This window comes from Acinonyx jubatus, chromosome E2, assembly GCF_027475565.1.
Source record: "Acinonyx jubatus isolate Ajub_Pintada_27869175 chromosome E2, VMU_Ajub_asm_v1.0, whole genome shotgun sequence".
Lineage (NCBI taxonomy): Eukaryota > Metazoa > Chordata > Mammalia > Carnivora > Felidae > Acinonyx > Acinonyx jubatus.
Window position 1 is genome coordinate 43,883,229 of NC_069396.1, and position 20,586 is coordinate 43,903,814.

General features: G+C 39.4%; 1 protein-coding gene across 7 annotated transcripts in view; it reads right to left on the reverse strand.

Moving 5' to 3' along the window:
- Positions 1 to 20,586, reverse strand: part of ZNF565 (zinc finger protein 565) — a 32,450-nt gene that overhangs the window by 10,266 nt on the left and 1,598 nt on the right. For 5 of the 7 annotated variants that reach the window (XM_053210240.1, XM_053210245.1, XM_053210244.1 and 2 more), the window contains 6 exons: positions 12,712 to 12,872; positions 10,353 to 10,439; positions 8,691 to 8,759; positions 6,561 to 6,634; positions 1,988 to 2,114; positions 1,198 to 1,293 (listed from right to left, as the gene is read on the reverse strand). In XM_053210240.1, coding sequence (XP_053066215.1) covers positions 1,198 to 1,293; positions 1,988 to 2,114; positions 6,561 to 6,569 — 232 coding nt within the window. In that variant the 5' untranslated portion in view covers positions 6,570 to 6,634; positions 8,691 to 8,759; positions 10,353 to 10,439; positions 12,712 to 12,872. The remainder of the gene's footprint in view (positions 1 to 1,197; positions 1,294 to 1,987; positions 2,115 to 6,560; positions 6,635 to 8,690; positions 8,760 to 10,352; positions 10,440 to 12,711; positions 12,873 to 20,586) is intronic. The other 2 variants (XM_053210246.1, XM_053210243.1) reach the window with 2 other exon arrangements.

Below are 20,586 nucleotides of genomic sequence, written 5' to 3' on the forward strand. Positions count from 1 at the left end.
GAAAAAATCTGTGCTGTCACAACAAAGCCTGATGTGGGGCTCGATCCCACAAACTGTGAGATCATGACCAGAGTTGAGATCAAGAGTCAGACACTTAACCCACTGAACCACCCAGTCTCCCCAAAGACATTTTCATATGGTCAAAAACAGAATTTATTGAACAGACCTACACAAAAGGAAATTTTTAGGTGTTCTTTAGATAGAGAAAAAAATAATCCCAATGAAAATAAATAAATAACTACAACAACAGAGGAGTTGGCGGGGGGGGGGGTAACTGATAAGTATTCAAAGATACCAGTATTGCCCAGCAAGTGCCAATTAATAATACTTGATAACTTTTATTTAATTTAATGGTCACTACTGCCTGGCATTGTTCTGGGCATTTCACATTATTAACTCCTATAACAACCATAATAATTACATGAAGGGGGCTCTATTTTTATCTCATTTGCAAAGGAGAAAACTGAAGCACAGAGATTTTAAGCAATTTACCTAAACTCACAGATTCAGTAATTGGCAGAGCTAAGATTTGAACTCAATCTGATTTCCAAGTCAGTCCCTTAGCCATTACATGACCTTATCTTTCAAACATTTAGAGAATAAATGAATTGCTGAATTGGGTAAAATGAGCTGTTTTAAGAAAATAAGTATTTAAAAAAATTTTTTAATGTTTATTTTTGAAAGAAAGAGAATGAGAGTGGGGGAGGGGCAGAGAGAGAGGGAGACACAGAATCCGAAGCAGGTTCCAGGCTCTGAGCTGTCAGCACAGATCCCAACCCTGAGCTCGAAACCACAAACTGGGAGATCATGACCTGAGCTGAAGTTGGACACTTAGCCGACTGAGCACCCAGGCGCCCCGAAAGTATTTTTTAAGGGATGAAGATGCTTGCAGGAAAAAGAATCCAAAGTACAGGTAAAAGTGGAGCAAAAGGGGAAAAAGGGAGCATGTTCTTTTTGAAGTGGGAGGAAAATATGCAAGAAGAAAGGATAATGGGGGTAAGGGCAAGGTTCCCTTGGGAGCTGAGGCTGACACAATCTCTGCTCTTTGTGTCTTCATGTCTCAGGCTGTTCTACAGTTTTCAGTACACCTTGGAGGGGAGCCTCTCAGTAATGACTTAAGTTACTGCTGTCAGTTGACTCACCTACTGGCTATTATCATTCCCAATGACCTCCCCCACTAGATCACCCCTCACTCACCTGGACACCATGGTCCTGTCATATCATTTGCAATCATCCAGGGTTCTCTCCCTTGCTCCAGTAAGGAAATGAGATCAGGCTTAGAAACGGAAAGTCCTGTTAATAGGAAAAGAAATGGAGCATAATTGTCCTGTTCCAAAATTCAAACACAGTCCCTTGGTCACCAAGGAAAGAGACAATTATGAAGGAAGGAATGAAGGAAGGTGTAAAGTTTGTCCAAAGGACAGGAAGACAGAGGTGCTAATGGAACTACCCCTTTGCACATCCATAAACCACAAAGAATTCCCTTGGAAACAGAGAGCAGAAATTTGGCCAGAAACCTATAGGTCTCCCTAGAAATTCACTGTGAAGAAACCAGAAATTCCAGAAGGCTAGTCCTGAGTTATTTAGAGTAGATAGCTATGGTGGTCATTCTCCATTTGCCCTCTCCTCCCCACTCAATCCATTCCTTGCTCTGTGCCCCACACAGCTTACCTGGAGGGACTGTACTATCCTGGCTCTGTGGTTTCTCATTGGGTTTGGCATATGGAAGCATCAGCAGAAGGCCAGTGGGTAGGATGAGAGAGCTCAGGGTATTTATCCTTCTCCCTCTCTCCTCTGACCCAGGAGTTTTGGAGGCAGCTACAGTTGCTGCCAGCCAGGCCCTTCTCCATGACTCTAGCTCTCACCATTGTCCAGGGGCAGTTTCCTCCCTTTACCTTTTCCTGCCAGAGGTGATAACAACCTACCACTGTTACAGTCCCTAAAAGCTTCGTTTCCTGTCTGGCCCTAGATTATATAACATCCTTACCTAGTGACACCAAGTTACTGAAGTTCTCCAGAGTCACATCCCTGTACAAGTTTCTCTGGGCAGGTTCCAGGCACTTCCATTCTTCCTGAGAAAACTCTATGGCCACATCCCTGAATGTTACCAACCCCTGAAATAATAAACCCATGCATTACTAGTAAATGAGAGGGCTTTTATTTTTTACATTTATTACAAAATTTTTCAAAAAATATACCAAAATATACAGAGTGGTATGACCCCCATGAATCCATTGCTCTGTTTCAACAATTTAGTAAGACTTTGCAAGACTTTTCAAATCTTGTTTTATTTACTTTTTTTTTAACCCCTCGTGTATTTTGAGGCAGATCTTACATACCAAATACCAAACATCATAGTATTTTATCCATAAATACTTTAGTACCTAGCAGATTAGCCCCTTTTTTAAAAAAAGCATAACAACCAGAATATCATTATTATACTTAATAAAATTAACAATAACTTCCTAATAACCAGATCAAGTTTCAAATTGCCCCAATCTTCTCAAAAGTAATTTTTTACAGTTGGTTTGTTCAAATCAAGATTCAAATTAAATCCACACATTGCATTTAGTGAGTAGGTTTCCTTAAGTCTCTTTAGAATCTATAAGAGCCCCTAGAAACCCTTCAAAAATTTTTATTGCTATTTATTTATTAAAGAAACATTTGAATCAGTAGAATCTCCCACATTCTTGGCTGATTGCACTTCATGGAACAGTTTAAAATGTTGCTTTACTTCCATACTTTCTGTGAAAATGTAGTTAGATCTGGAGGCCTGACTCACATTGTTTTTTGGAGGGGCAGGAATATGTCAGAGGTGGTGCTGGGTACTTCCTATAGCTTCCATCAGGAGGCACATAATAACTGTACCATTTTTAATGAGGTTAAAATTGATGAGTAGGTTCAGGTATTGACAACCTGACTCATCCAGGAAAACGTCTGTAAGATAGAGAAGATATGGAGAAGGGCACTGTAGGAAGGAGGTGATCAAGCAAGCAAGCTATGGCGGAGTGCCTATGCCATGAAGGTAGTATAATAAGCACATTTATTTGGCTAGAGGCCTACATTCATTTCAATATTCCTGTAACTGGAACTAAAACCTCTTTCATACAGTAGGACTCTTCTATATTCTACAAGGGCCTGGGAACGAGCAAAATCTAGCTAAGTGGGATCTTACAAATAAACAAAATAGCATATACAAAATACACAGCAAACAAAAGCCTTGCCAATAATAAAGCCTTTTAAAAATGAATCCTTTACCCTTTCTCCATGGAGATAGAAAAAAAAAAAAAAAGATAGGATCCAAAATGTCTTATAAATCTCTATCTTAAAATATAGGACTGGTGGGGCGCCTGGGTGGCTCAGTCGGTTAAGCGTCCGACTTCGGCTCAGGTCATGATCTCGCGGTCCATGAGTTCGAGCCCTGAGTCGGGCTCTGTGCTGACAGCTCAGAGCCTGGAGCCTGTTTCAGATTCTGTGTCTCCCTCTCTCTCTGACCCTCCCCCGTTCATGCTCTGTCTCTCCCTGTCTCAAAAATAAATAAACGTTAAAAAAAAAAAAAATATATATATATATATAGGACTGGGATGCAGATTACTTTAAAAAAAAAAAAAAGTAAAAGAAAGTAAAAATCCAAACCACAAAATTGGGAGAAAATATTTACAAATCTTATAACTAATAAGGATCCAGTATATATAAAGAAGTCTTACAATTCAACAATAAAAAAAAAATTAAATCTAAGCGAAGAATTTGATTTCCCCAAAGAAGATATACAGATGGCCAATAAGCATATGAAAAGATGTTCAATACCACTAATCATTAGGGAAATGAAAATCAAAATAACAATAAGATGCCACTTCATGTCCTTTAGGATGGCTATTACCAAAAAAGACAAAATAACACATGTTGGTGAGGATGTGGAGAAATCAGAACACATTGCTGACAGGTATGTAAAATGCGGCAGCCGCTTTGGAAAAGTTTTGGCAGTTTCGCAAAATGTTAAACATAGAATTATGTAGGTATAGAGAAATGAAAACGTTATGTCCACCCCAAAACCCTGGTATACACCAATGTTCACAGCAGCGTTATTCATGATAGCCAAAAAGCAGAAATAACTCAAATGTCCATAAACTGATGAACTAAAGAAAAAAGTAAACTAAATAAACTAAAGAATAAAATTTGGTATAAAGATGAATGAAGTACTGATAAATGTTACAACATGGATGAAGCTTGAAAACATACTACATGAAAAAAGCCAGACACAAAAGAGCAAATACTGTAAGATTCTACTCATAGGAAATCTCCCGAATAGGCAAATCCATAGAGATAGAAAAGTAAATTAGCAGTTGCCAGTGGATGAGGAGGAGTGGTTGAGAGGGACTAATGCAAATGGGATTTCTTTTGGGGGTAGTAAAAATGTTCTAAAATGGATTGTGCTGATGGTTGTAGAACTCTATAAATACATTAAACAGCACAGAACCTTACACTTATATGGGTGAATTTCCTTGTACAAAATTATATATACAGTAAATAAAACTGTTAGGGGCAGAAAAAGAGGGAGAGAGAGAGAATCCTAAACAGACTCTGTGCTGACAGCAGGGCTCAATCCAATGAACTGTGAGATCATGACCTGAGCTGATACCAAGAGTCGGATGTTTAACTGCCTGAGCCACCCAGGCACCCCTCAGAGGACTCTGTTAATGCTGGCTATATTTATCGATAATTACCAGGTTAGAAATTAAAAGTGAGAAATTTAAAAATATTATTTTATTAATTTATTTAAGTAACCAATAATAAACCTGTTACATGTTAACATAACATACAATTTATGAAAAAAAATTATTGTCAAAAAAACTTAATAGCTTTGTTTTACATTTTTGCAATCTCTTTAATGACTGGCTGAATAAAAGACACTTGGATTTTCACATCTACTTCTGCATTCAGTCTGTTGGGATAACATATATCATATAGCTTCTAAGAAACTCCATTGTACAGTAATTGGAGAGTATGAGTCAGAAAGGCAAATAACATGTTGGTATTATCTCTTGAGAGGGTGTCAGAGTCTTCCTGCTTGGAGAACCGCTAATCTAGTGCTACACAATTTAACATGAATGATTTGAAAGCACATTGCGTTGAATGAAAAAAATCTGGTCAAAAATATAGAGTAAGATAACTTCACAAAAATTTGAAAACAGAACACTCAACAGTATATTGCTTAGTATGCATTCATATATGGTAAAACTATTATAAAAATCAAAGGACTGGGGGCTCCTGGGTGGCTCGGTCGGTTAAGCATCCGACTTCGGCTCAGGTCATGATCTCACGGTCCGTGAGTTCGAGCCCCGCGTCGGGCTCTGTGCTGACAGCTCAGAGCCTGGAGCCTGCTTCTGATTCTGTGTCTCCCTCTCTCTCTGCCCCTCCCCCGTTCATGCTCTGTCTCTCCCTGTCTCAAAAATAAATAAACGTTAAAAAAAAAATAAAAAATAAATCAAAGGACTGATAAACACAAAATCGAAGGCAAGCATAACCATTGGTAGGAACAGTAATGCAGTGTGGAAAGGAATATGATCTGGGAAGGGAATATGGGATGCTTAGATGGTACATTAGTCTAAGTAATGAGTACATCAATACTTTTTTATTACTTTTAAAGTTTATCTATTTTGAGAGAGAGAGAGAGAGAGAGAGAGAGAGAGAGTGCATTAGCAAGTGGGGGAGGGACAGAAAGAGGAGGAGAGAGAGAGGATCCCAAGCAGACTCTGGCTGACAGGGCTCGAACCCACAAGCTGGGAGATCACAACCTGAGCCAAAGATGGATGCTTAATCAACTGAGCTACCCAGGCACCCCAATACTTTATTATTTTTTATTATTTTTTACACCATATACATGTTATAGATATGTTTTTATATATATTCTTTGGTAGTATGAAATACTTATTATATTTATTTATTTATTTTTATGATTTTTAAAGATGTAACATTTAAAAATAAAGGACTGGGCGCCTGGGTGGCGCAGTCGGTTAAGCGTCCGACTTCAGCCAGGTCACGATCTCGCGGTCCGTGAGTTCGAGCCCCGCGTCGGGCTCTGGGCTGATGGCTCAGAGCCTGGAGCCTGTTTCCGATTCTGTGTCTCCCTCTCTCTCTGCCCCTCCCCCGTTCATGCTCTGTCTCTCTCTGTCCCAAAAATAAATAAACGTTGAAAAAAAAATTAAAAATAAATAAAAATAAAGGAAACCACCTAGATTAATGGAAAAGATCAAAGTTATCTCATCTTTGGCCCCACTCAACCAGGGTTCTGATAAAGGGGGCTCTCACATTTCTTATAAGACAATGTATTTCTGCTCCACTGTTGCTCTGGTAAGAGCCATGTGTCCATATGTCTACACTGTTGGAGGAGAGCCACTAAGGGAAGTGGAACACCATCACCCATCCCTGGAATGGAGGAACTGGGAACAAGAATGGGGCTCAGTGAGATAGGGAAGTTTCAGGATAAAGAACACAAATCATGTTCACATGATTTGAAAGGAAGAGAGATTATTTCAAGGATAGAGGAAATTTCAGCTTACCTGTGCCATGGCTTTCAGAACTACCTGGGGTGCTCTGATTTCTTTAGATTCTTCTCTTGGGCAAGTGCAGAGTCCTGAAAAAGCAGAGTAGGGGGAAAAAAGGGGAAATCTCTCATAAACTGAGCTTGTCTGAGCACTCCTAAATAGACGACCTTAACACAACTGTACTTCCAATGTCCTGCTCTGCTTCCCTTGTCCTCCCCCTTGTCCCACCACACAACACTAATATCAAGAACTACAGAGTTAACAAAACCCAGCCCCTCCCTAAACTCCAGGGAAACTAAAAAATGGATTCAAAGAAGATACGCTCCAGCACTCACATAGAATCCAACCACCTCAGCAGGAGGGATTCCAGCCTGAACATTCCCCCATCTTGCTGATGCTAATCTATACCCTACACGGGGACTAGTTGGCTCCCACCTGTTCCAAGCTGATCTTCCTCTACAGCTGCAAAGAGTGTCAAGACTCAGACTTGCTTACTTTATCCTCTAAAGATGAGGACAGTACCCACAGGTTACAAACATAGCATACCTGTGCAGGCCAAACCTTGAGAAAAAGATATCCCTAAAACTAAGTCTTCCTGCTTCTCTGAGCTCAACAGGCAAAACCTCTTGGGTACTTCTTTGGCTCTACTTCCTCCTTCTAAGTCTAGAAAGGAACACCACCTACACCAGAGGCCTCATCAAAGACTCCAGCCCTGCCTGGACTCACCAGACAGGAGCAAGAAAATAATAGTAAACAGGTATCTTACAAGCACACCTGCATATCCAGAGTATTGACCTGAATGGGAGCTCAATTTATAGAAGCCGCTTGGGCCAGCACTCCTAATCTTCCATCTAAGCCTTCCCTACTGCTTTCCTGCAGAATATCACCTCTAGTATTTGTTAAGGGTGGAGTTCTATGGAAAATGGCCTGTACCTCAAAGTAATGAGAACTCAGGTGTTTTTTTTTAAGTTTATTTATTTTGAGAGAGAGAGAGAGTGAGCGCGTGCATGCAAGCGAGCACGGGGGAGGGGCAGAGAGACAGGAAGAGAGAGAGAATCTTAAGCAGGTTCCGAGTTGTTAGTGCAGAGCTGGATATGGGGCTTGATCTTGCAAACTGTGACATCATGACCTGAACTGAGATCGAGTTGGACACTTAACCAACTGAATCTCCCAGGTACCCTGAGAACTCAGGGGTTTTAAGGAGGATAGTAATGCTGGTTCTAATCAGAGGTGCAAGAAGCTTCCCATGGTTTGTGGGTGGGTGGGTGAGAAGGAAGACTAATTTTCTCAATGCAGTGGGGTCAAGGAAAATGTCCTCTACGTTGTGGAATATGAATTGGGACTCCAAAATCAGAGAATTTTAATAGGCAGAAGAGGTACAGAAGAGTATTCTGATCTATGAATAAAAGTGACAAAAATAGTGGACCAAAAGCATATGGTGTATTTGGGGAGCAGAGAATAATTTGGAATGACTTGTGTAGTTTGGGGAAAGGTCTAGACTAGTGCTGTCCACCAAATCTTTCTGTGATGATGGAAATCTTCACATCTGTACCCTCAATAATTTGGCATTAGCCACATGCACTAAGTATGTAAAAAGTGTCTAGTAGGACTGAGGAACTGGATTTTTCTCTAAATTTTTAATTATATTTAAATTTAACTAGTTTTAGAATCTAGAGGAAGTTTATGCTGGCGATGACATCAGGGGTTGGAAAATGAAGGCGAATGAGTGACATAAAATAACAATGAGGACAAAGACCAGGCATCATCATCACTGTGACTGGCACCTGCCATGCTGTCTGGAGGAGAAGGGTCCAATGACTACTAACTGAATATATAAATGTTTGTTTTTCACCCATTAATGGATGGGAGGCCACTGAAGAATTTAAAGAGGGAAATGATAGGGTCAATATGGCCAGAATATTTTATTGGAGAGGAGTAAAACTGGAGACAGACAGATCAACTGAGAGGTGCTTATACTTTTGCAAGCAAACAAAGGACCTGATGAAGGATAATGGCAGTGAAGATAAAAAGGAAGGTATAATTTCAAGGTGTACAGAAGTAAAATCAACAAGCTCTGGCATCTGATTAGATATGGAGATGGAGAAAGAGGAGTCAAAAATTCTTTCAGATTTACTGAGCTCCTACCTCAATTGGCATGGTTCTAGGTGTGAGGAAGATAATAAATCCAGTCCCTGTCCCAGTGGATCTCACATTCTAATGGAAAGAGACAATAACAAATATTGATATACTGACATTGACACTCCTATTTATATGTCAGGTGGCCCAAATTCTATGTAAAAAAATTAAGAAGCGTTAGAGGATAGGGAGCTTTGGGGAAATGGAAGGTGGCCTGAGAAGGCTTTTCATTGAGAAGGTGATATGTAAGCACCGAGTGAGTGGAGTGATAAATGCAGGTATCTAAGAGTATAGGGAACAGTAACTGCAAAGGCCTCAAGGCAGGAGCAGACTTTCTTTGATTAATAAAGGGGACTAGGGTGGCTGGAATGGAGTGTGCAAGAGAAAGTCAGCAGCTCATTTGGGTGACAGAGGTGTCTGGAAGCTGATCACATGGGGCTTGTGGGCCACTGTAAGAACTTTGCTTTTTATTCCTGAATAAGACAGGAAGCCACTAAAGGTTTAAGACAAGGAATGGCACACTCTGATTTACATTTAAAGGGATCATGCAAAGAAAGTGAAGGAAGAAGACAAGGGGAGGGAAGCAGGGAGACCAGTGAGAAGGTAGATAACTGTAGTAATCCAGGCAAGGGGTGAGGGTGGCTTGCATTAGGGATGGTGGTGGTGGGGGGGGGGAGTGATGAAACTTGATCAGATTAGACATTCTCTGAAGGTAGAGCTGATGGGATTTGTTGATTTTAGGTATAAAAGAAAAAAAAAAAAAGGAGGAAGAAGCCATAATGATGCTAAGGTATTTGGCTTGAGGAAATGGAAGTATGAAGTTGTCATTTTTTAACACAAAGAACCCTGAGAGGAGCAGGTCTGAATAAACCAATTATGAGTTCTGTTTCAGACTCTAATACTTGAGATTATTATAACATATCACAGACACAGTGGGCTCTAGCTGTGTAAACTTCCAACAAGGCAATGTTAACAGAAATTAAACTATGTATGTCCTCTGATGAAGCAATTCCACAGCTGACACTATCCAAAAGATGTGTGTGGGCTACATGATGGACACACTGCTGACACTGGAAATAACTTGGAAAAGAACTTAAAAAGGAGGATTGGTTAAATAAATAAATTACAGTATATCCACACAGTGGGAACACTGTTGCCATAAAATGAACACATATATTTGTTGGTGTTAAGATGTTAAACAATGCTGGACAAAAAAGGTAGTTAATGAAGTAGTATGTGTAGTGTAATCCTATTTTTATAGGAAAAATATACATACGTTCTATATATGCATGTGTGTGTGCACAGAAGATGGACTGAAAGAATTTTTAATTACGTTTTTACATTTGTCTCTGTGTGTATAATTACAGGGGGAATCTTGGTTTTTTTCTATATTTTCAAGTTTTCCCTTAAGCATATGTTTTATAATCATAAATAATTTATACCTTCCTCTTTGTTCAGGGGGGTGAATTATAAAAGGAAATATGAATGGAATGATTCATGAGTGACAGTGAGGTGTTTTGGGGAACTTATATGCTGAAGGAGATTGATTTTCTCTATAGTTCTACAGCCTTTTAGGGGCTTGTTCTCAAATAATAACATAAAGCTCCTGAATGCCCACAGAAGTGAGCTTTCATATGAAAGCCTTCCATTTTTGTTAGTCTGCTCACTCACCTGTGCACAGACCTCTTGTCAACCCTCAATCCAGGATATCCTCCTTGCTCCAAAGAGAAATCACATTTAATTTACAGAAGCAACTTCCTACACACACAAAAAAAAATGGGTCTTAGCCAGTGTGGCAGACATTAACTTAATTACTATTATTTCCCCATTATTCAGTTTTCCTCTCCTTCTGGGTACATAGATGACATGTTCCAGACTCTTGCAGTTAGGCAAGGCCATAAACTGGTTTTGGCCAATGGAATCTGAGCTGCGGTTATGTGTGTCACTTCAATCTGAGGCACTGACAGGACTGCATAATTCTCTAGTTTTTCTATTCCCTGATGTGTGGCTAGGGGGACCATGTGTTTCAGATGGTATAGCTATAGATTGGTGGAATCTACTTTGGTCTGGGACTCTGCCTACATGGATGCGTGTGGACATCCATGGGGACGCCTGAGTGGCTCAGTCAGTTAGGTGTCCAACTTTGGCTCAGGTCATGATCTCACAGTTCATAGGTTTGAGCCCTGCATTGGGCTCTGTGCTGACAGCCCAGATCCTGGAGCCTGCTTCAGATTATGTGTTTCCCCCTCTCTCTGCCCCTCCCTCGCTTATGCTCTGTCTCTCTCTCAAAAGTAAATAAACATTACAAAAAAAAAAAAAAAGTCAGAGGAAACTTCAGAAATAACAGAGCAGAGCTGTTAATTTCCAACTCCATACACCTCAAAGGGATTTTTCACAAACATACAATGTGAAACACAAGGCCCCAAAGAGAGAGATTATGAGTTATAGGATAAGTTGATCTTGACCTAGCAAAACCATGCTTCTCCAGATCCTACCATCAAATCTTTGTACAATTCTTCTGAGCAAAGTTTAGCCATCCATATACCACTTGGTGAAGCTTGAAGCTACATCCCTGGATTTTCTCTATCTAAATTGATAGACATTCTTATTCTTTAGAGGCCAGAGGTCCCACATCACACAGGGACTGGGAGAAGTTGCCAGGTCATGAGAATTAGACATATAGAGGTATCTCCACCTTAACATTAGTAATCTATTCCTAAAAAGCAATCATTCTGTGCAAGAACTCTAATCAGAGCCTTTTTCCCACTATTTAAAATGTGAAAAATATAATGCATCACATTTTAACACAAAGCACCCAAATAATTTCCTAAAACATAATTGAACACACACAAAAAATCTACATATAATAAAGTATTGTATTAGGGGCGCCTGGGTGGCTCAGTCGGTTAAGCGTCCAACTTCAGCTCAGGTCATGTTCTTGGGGTCTGTGAGTTCGAGCCCCACATTAGTCTCTGTGCTGACAGCTCAGAGCCTGGAGCCTGCTTCAGATTCTGTGTCTCCCTGTCTCTCTGCCCCTCCCTGGCTCAACTCTGTCTCTCTCTCTCTCAAAAATAAATAAACATTAAAAAAAATTAAAAAAAAAATAAAGTATTGTATTAGATTGAAATTTTCTTAAAACATTACTTCTTGATCACCAATTATTAACAACTAGTTGCTCTGAGCATCATGAACATCAGCATATCCCTTTTGTTAACACACCAATCTATGTACCTGTCAAAATATTTGCATGATTGATGTTTTATTAATTGTATTTCTTTTTTTCTTTAATGTTTATTTTATTTTTCAGAGAGAGAGAGAGAGCATGAGTAGGGGAGGGATAGAGAGAGAGAGAGGGAGACACAGAATCCCAAGCAGGCTCCAGGTTCTGAGCTGTTAGCACAGAGCCTGACACAGGGCTCTAACCCACGAACTGCAAGATCATGACCTGAGCTGAAGTCAAACGCCCAACTGATTGAGCTGCCCAGGCACACCCTTATATGCTATATTTTAAATGATGTATTGAATTTTATTGATGTAAACATACATTTCCCCAGTATAAACATCAACCAAAAATCATTACAATGAGATATATACATTTCCAGGCAATATTCAGTTTTCTGAGTAAGACAAGAGCAGGGAGTTTAACTAAATGAAAGGTTTCTTCTATAAAACAGTAATTCTAAGTACTCACAAATTTAGTAGTAATATAATAGCTAATAACAACATAAAAATGTTGCAGGTATGGTTAAATGGAAAAAAAAAAAGTTACAAATGTGCTCATGTGCTCCTATCTGTAAAATACACAGATACATCAATACAGACAATATAGACAGACAAATTACATGAAAAATGTCTAGGAAGTTTTGTCTTTAAAGATTACTTTGGTTATTTCGGGCTGTGATCTTCAATGTTCTTCGTTTTACTAAAGTGTATGTTTTTTTCAATAATTATGTATTAATCTTTAAATTATTTTTAAGTTCTGTTAAATGTAAGCTATCCCTAAGTAGCAGATAAAAAAGAAAATACTTACTTTTTTTTTAAGCAATCTTCCCTTGAACATAAAATAATAGCTTAGGATATTCTAAAAACAGTTGAATTTTCACAGAATCGCTTTTGTTTTTGCTTTGTCAGCTCCCAGTAGTTTCAAACTTCTTGATTTTGTAACTATATTCATGTATGCTGTAGTCCTGCCTGGAAAAGAATGAAAAGTCATTAGTATATTACATACATATATATTATGTATCACAGTATATAACAGTGTGTAACAGTGCTTCCTTTCAGCTCTTCTTGCCAGATGAGTCTATTATGCTTCTGTTCCTGCCCCCACTGTTCTCTAAACAGCTACAAACTTAGCTTGCCCCATTGGTCATACTTTGGATTTCTGATGATTAGAATGATGAAAACTACAAGCCTTGGGGTGCCTGGGTGGCTCAGTTGGTGAAGTGTCTGACTGCGGCTCAGGTCATGATCTCATGGCTTGTGGGTTTGAGCCCTGCATTGGGCTCTGCAACGACAGAATGAAAAGCTTGCTTTGGATCCTCTCTCTCCCTTTCTCTCTGCCCCTCCCCTGCTCACTCATGCTTGTTCTCTCTCTCTCTCAAAATAAATATTAAAAAAAAATACATTTTAAATAAAAAAACTGTACGTCTTGTATAGGACTCAAGAAAACTAATTTACCTCCACAGATCTCTTATGAGATCAGTTTGACTTAGACATGGTCAATATGACAATGGTCAATAATATGGTCATGGTCATGGTCAATAATAAGACAATGACTATTCTGGTCACACAAGTTATCTCCCTCTTATGAATTATCACAGCATTACTATCAGGATAAAATAGTGCTCTTTATCATCCTTTACTTTGAATATCTGTATACTACTTTTGTCTCACCTATTACGTTATTTGCACTTTAAAAGTAAACAAAGACTATAACTTTTATTTTTTCCCTTAAGTAATCTCCACACCCAACATGGGGCTCGAACTCACAGCCCTGAGATCAAGAGTCGAATGCTCCACCAACTAAGCTAGCCAGGCACACAGGGACTATGACTTAAAAAAAAAAAAAATTTTTTTTTTTAAGTTTATTTATTTTGAGAGAAAGAGTGAGAGGGCAAGAGAGAGAGAGAGTGGTGTCTGGGAGGGGCAGAGAGAGAAGCCCAAGTAGGCTTCATGCTGTCGGTGAGGAGCCCAACACAGGATTGCAACTCTCAAACCATGAGAGTATGACCTGAGCCGAAATCAAGAGTCAGATGCTTAACCAACTGAGCCACCCAGGAGCCCCGAGACTATAACTTTTAAAAAGCAATTTGTCTCCCTGAGTTCTAGATTAGGATTTTGCACCTTTGAAAATTCTTAATAAATTTCTAATGTCCCAAAGGAATCCATTATAAAAATATGTGAGTGGTAGGGACACCTGGGTGGCTCAGTTGGTTGAGCGTCCGACTTGCTCAGGTCATGATCTCGTGGTCCGTGAGTTTGAGCCCCGCATTGGGCTCTGTGCTGACAGCTCAGAGCCTGGGGCCTGCTTCAGAATCTGTGTCTCCCTCTCTCTGCTCCTCCCTCACTCATGCTCTGTCTCTCTCTCTGTGAAAAAGAAATAAACTTGAAAACTATGTGAGTGGCATGCACAAAAACACTTTTGGGAATAGCTCATAACTAAATTATAGAAATACAAATTCTCTTTAGTAGGCAAAAATGAAAAAATTAGGGTTATCTTGATAATGAAATACTAACGTTTATTTACTTTTGAGAGACAGAGCTCAAGGGGGGAGGGAGAGAGAGAGGGAGACACAGAATCTGAAGCAGGCTCCAGGTTCTGAGCTGTCAGCACATGGCCCAACGTGGGGCTCAAACTCACAGACTGTGAGATCATGACCTGAGTCGAAGTTGGACACTTAACCGACTGAGCCACCCAGGTTCCCCCATGTAATGAAATACTACATAGTGACTATAAAATACAACATTACCATGTAATACATTATTAAATAATAAAGGCAGGTTACAGAATTTATACACAGTGATACCCCTCTATAAAATCCAAAAGAAAAATATTTGAAGTATATCCACCAAAATATTAAGAATATTTATTTCTGGATGAAGGAATTTTTAGCAAATTTCTATTTTTACATTAACCTTATATTTTTCACAAGAAAAATCATAAAAATATTGTTTCCATTTAAAAATAAATAACCAGGGGCGCCTGGGTGGCTCAGCCACTTAAGCTTCAGACACTTGATTTCGGCTTAGGTCATGATCTCACAGTTTTGAGACTGAGCTCTGTGTGGGGCCCCTGCATTGAGCTCTGGCACTGGGTACAGAGCATGTTTAAGATTCTCCTTCTCCCTCCGCCCTTCCCCACCGTCTCTCTCTCTCTCTTAAAAAAACAAAAAACAAACAAACAAAAAAAACCCCACCAAACCAAACCAAAAATAAATAACCATAGTTGTAGATAGTATTTATTTTCCTGGTAGTAGAAAAAATTAGGAAAAATTGAGACAACGTTTATGACATGAATGGGATCAAGAAAAGAAATTAGTGTGATTGAAACCAATAACAACTAAAAGTTCTTTAACAGTCCTTTACATGTTGATTCATATTTCTTGATACATTGGTATAGCTTCATTATCAAAAATATTCTGTGAATGACCAATTTTCAAGAAAGTTCAAATTAAATAAAACAGCATATGTAAAGTAGAAAGAATGGTGCCAGACACACAGCGAGCTTCTCCATTCAATCACTAATTAGAAGATTTTTGGGTAGGATCTTTGCAAAACCTGAGCACTTTTTAATTTATCATTTCGTTTATGACATCCTTTTCATTGTTCTCATTAAAGCTTTGTAAGCACATTGTTTATTAGCTGGATGAATATAATAGATGATGGAACATTCCTCTTCTCTTTCCCTACTGTTGGGTGCAAATTTGAGACATCTCAAAGGCTATTATCAGGTATTATTATCCTTGGTTTTAAATTTTCAGGGTCATGAGTATCTTTGAAAATCTTCTGGAATATGGCACCTAGGTGGTTCAGTTGGTTGGGCGTCCAATTCTTGATTTCGGCTCAGGTCATGATCTCAGTGTTATGGGATTGAGCCCCTCATTGGGTTCCATGCTGAGTGTGGAGCCTGCCTAAGATTTCCCCCTCCCCACCAGAATTGGGTCGTCCACCCCCAATTCATGTGTTGAAGTCCTAACCCCTAATGTCACTGTATTCGAAGACAGGGCCATTGTGGAAGACACACCAGAGCTTGTTTTTTCTCTCTCTCTGTGAAGATACAGCAAGATGGTGGACAACTGTAAGCCAAAAAGAGAGCCCAACTAGAAACTATCTATGCTGACATCCTGATCTCAGAATTCCAGCTTCCATAACTGAACAGTCTCAGCTGACCAAGATAGATGTCAATATTGCCTAACGTGATACACAGAGTCAATGGAATCCTTATCAAAACCCAATGATATTATTTTTTGCAGAAGTAGAAAAATTCATCATAAAATACACACAGAGTCTGAAGGAGCAGTCTTTTTTGGTTTTGTTTTTGAGAAAGAGTGGGCGCAAGTGAACGAGAGGCAGAGAAAGAGGGAGAGAGAGAGAGAGAGAGAGAATCCCATGAGGGGCAGAGAGAGAATCCCACGCTGACAGCACAGAGCCTGAAGTGAGACTCCTTCGAGCTTACCCAAAGTGGGGCTCCTCTGAGCTCACCTGAAGTGGGGCTTGAACTCATGAACTGTGAGATCATGACCTGATCCAAAGTTGGATACTTAATGGACTGAGCCACCTATATGCCCTTGAAGGTACAGTCTTGAAAAACAAGGTTGGAGGTCTCTCAATTCCTGATTTCAAAACTTATTACAAAGCTATGGTATTCAAAACAGTGTGGTACTGCCACGAAGTCAGATACCTAGACCAGTGACATAGAATGGAAACCCTCACATATATGGTCAAATAGTTTTCAACAAGAAGACCCAAGACCATTCAATGGGAAAAAGGACAGTCTTTTCAACAAATAGTATTGGGAAAACTCGATATCCGTATGCAAAAGAATGAAGTTGGATCCCTATCTAATACCATATACAAAAACTAACTCAAAATGTATAACAGTTCCAAACATAAGAACTAAAACTATAAAACTCTTTGAAGAAACATAAGGAAAAATTTTCACAATATTGGATTTAATTAATTAATTTAATGATTTATTGGGTATGACAAAGAAAGCACAGACAACAAAAGAAAAAATAGATATATTGTGGACTTTATCAAAATTAAAAAACTTCTGTGCATCAAAGGACACTATTAAGAGTAAAAAGGCAATCCATGGACTGGGAACAAATGTCTATAAGTCATGTATCTAAAAAGGGATTGATACTTACAATTGATACTTACTTACAAAACTCTTACAATGTAGCAAGGAAAAACAATCTGATTAAAATTAAATCTTTCTCCAAAGATATTCAAATGGCCGATAAACACATAAAAAGATCCCCAACATCATCAATTGTTAGGAAAAGGCACATCAAAACCACAGTGAGGGGGGCACCTGGGTGGCTCAGTTGGTTAAGCCTCAGAGTTCCACTCAGGTCATGATCTCATGGAGTGTGAGTCCTGAGTCTGGCTGTGTGCTGACAGCTCGGAGCCTGGAGCTCACTTCTGATTCTCTGTCTCGCTCTCTCAAAAATAAATAAAAATTAAAAAACAAAAAACACTGCAATGATGGGTGACTGGCTGGCCTAGTCACAGAGCACAGGACTCTTGATCTTAGGATCGTGAGTTTGAGCCCCACACTGGGTGTAGAGACAGTTAAAAATAAGTGACTGTAAGCCAGCTGAGTGACTGCATAGATCTTTTGTCTAATTATGGCTTTTAGAACCATGGTAATGTTTCATGCATTCAAAAAATAATTACAATCAACCAGGATGTATGTGTGTGTGTAAAGCCAAAATAAAATACAAAAAGTAACAAATGAATTTATCTATGTTATAAATGAGTAGCATCACCATGCAGAAAGGTGTAGGGAAAGGTGTCCTTTTACTATATACTGTAAGACTAAAAATAAAAAGAGGTATATGAGGTATGGGAGTGTAGGTTAGCAATTTTTAAAAAATGTTTTATATACTTTTGAGTGTGCACGAGAGAGAGAGAGAGAGAGAGAGAGAGCGAGAGCGAGCACAAGCAGGCCAGGGGCAGAGAGAGAGGGGAACAGAGGATCCAAAGCAGACTCCATGCTGACAGGAGACAGCCTGACATGGGGCTCAAACTCATGAACTGTGAAATCATGACCTGAGCTGAAATCAGAGTAGGATGCTAAACCAACTAAGCCATCCAGGCACCCCTCTAAATATGATTTTCTAATAAAAGGAGCCAGTTTTCTCTGGGAAATGTGCACGTTCCAGAACTGGGGCTGGGACAGTGTAAGCAGAAAGAGTTAGGGGTCCCTGGGGAAAAAAGAGACAGACATAGCTTTTTTGCTATAAGAAAAGTGATTTCAGGCTCCTGGCCATCTTGTGAAAGAAAGTAAGAACAGCCACTATCAGGCCAGGAGATAACTTAATCATATCAGGGACAACAAACTGGCTGGTAAAACTAACAGTGCTGATTCAAAAGTGAAGAAAACTAACTTGATGTATACATTCTTGGGTTATATTTTCAGGATTTAAACCCCTTTGAGAACTCAGATACCAGACCAATTGATGATGCTGTCCTTTGCCAGCCCTCATGACTTTGACCTAGACTCTTTTTTTTAAATGTTTGTTTATTTTTGAGACAGAGAGAGACATACAGACAGACAGAGTGGGAGCACAGGAGGGACCAGAGAGAGAGGGACACAGAACCCAAAGCAGGCTCTAGGCTCTGAGCTGTCAGCACAGAGCCTAACATAGGGCTCGAACTCACAAACCAGGATTCAGGATCTGAGCCAATCAGATGCTCACCCGACTAAACCACCCAGGTGCCCCTGGACTCAGTCATTTTAAGATGACTTTTACCCCAATTCCATGCTATATTCCCCATTGTACAAGGCCCTTAAGATGTATGTACCCTTAGTGTAAAAGGACACACTAAAAAGTCAACTTGAAGGAGCTCCCAGTGGCCAAATCTCGAATTATTTAAGGAATAAAATAGTGATAGTAATGAAATGCAACCTACAGACTTTAAAAAAAAAATCCAATCTATACTTACATAAATAATTTAGTAAATAAATAAGTTGGGGAGAAGGAATATCTCCTTCTGACAGTAGTATTCTATTTGTCAAATGTAGAAGGAAGGATGGAAATTTGGGGGGCACCTGGGTGGCTAAGCATCTGACTTTGGCTCAGGTTTGTGGGTTTGAGTACCACAACAGGCTCTGTGCTGACAGCTTAGAGCCTGGAGCCTGCCTTGGATTCTGTGTCTCCCTCTCTCTGCCCCACTCTCTCGCTCATGCGCTCTCTCTCTCTCAAAAATAAATAAACATTAAAAAATTTTTTCTTAAAATTTTTTGGTGTTTATTTATTTTTGAGACAGAGACAAAGCACAAGCAGGGGAGGGGCAGAGAGAGAGGGAGACATAGAATCTGAAGCAGGCTCCAGGCTCTGAGCTGTCAGCACAGAGTCCGACATGGGGCTTGAACTCACAAACCTGCAAGATCATGATGTGAGCCAAAGCCAGATGCTTAACTGACTGAGCCACCCAGGCGCCCCTAAAAATTTTTTTCTTAAGTCACCATTTGGCAAATAGACGGTAATGACATTTTCAGGGGAAAATTATCAATGAGTGTTAAGATTTGCAGGTGGAAGTAGGATGAGAAACAGGATATTTATATAGGCTTAAGGTATTTCTCAAGACACATATTGATTATAATAGGGGAAAATGGCAACTTTGCAGTGGAGAAATCAGACAGAAACCACTTTAACCAAGTGATTAAAGTTACCACTAGTAATGAGGCAAATTGATCTCTTAGGTCTCCCAATAGGATGTCTTGAGAACACATCACTTTTGGGGTATGCTTGTCCCAAAAGCATACCCTGAATTTAATTACAAGGAAGCATGTGACAACCTCAAATAGGGGAACATTCTACATTGCATAATTTATAAAACAAATGGCCAATACCTTTTAAAAGTGTCAAGGTCAAGTGAGACAAAGATTGAGGAACTGTGCCAGAACAAAGACTAAGAAGACTTATCAACGAGCTGCAACATATGATCCTGGATTGGATCCTTGTGCAGAAAAAGGACACTAAGGGACACTGATGAAATTTGAATAAAGTTTGTAGATGAGTTAGTAGTAATGTATCAATGTTAATCTCCTGGTTTTTATCATGTACTGTGATTATGTAAAATGGTAATGATGTAGAGAACAAAGGCAAAAGAAATGTAGATAAAATTAAATTTCCTTATAACTTGCAGCCCATTGACAAATACCTGAGGCGGGTGGGTATAACATTCCTCAGGAAACTCCTGATCTTAATGTTAATGCCTTGCTGGAGAGAAAAACCACTTAGTTTGACAATAGTCAGGTCTCCATGATCCTGTAAGTCTTAACATATGAAAATCCTTTCGGAAACTTCCTTTGTCTTTACCTTCCCCAACTCCACAGTGTATAATCAGTTGCTCCTCACAATCCCAGTGCAGCTCTTTCTACCCATGGGTCCTATCTCTGTGCTATAATAAAACCACCTTTTTGTACTTCATGTTTCACGAATTCTTTCTCGACCATTCCCTCATGAACCCCCTTCAAATGGAGAAGTAGGTTAAGAGTATGTGGGAATTCTATTTTTGCAACAGTTTTAAGTCTAAAACTAATTCAAAATGAAAAGTTGAAAAAAATGTTTAATGAACATTAGGTGTGCAGGGAATAGGGGGTATATGAACCTTTCAGTTCATTTTGAGGGCTCCCAATAACTTACTCCAATGGCAAATACTGGAGACCAGG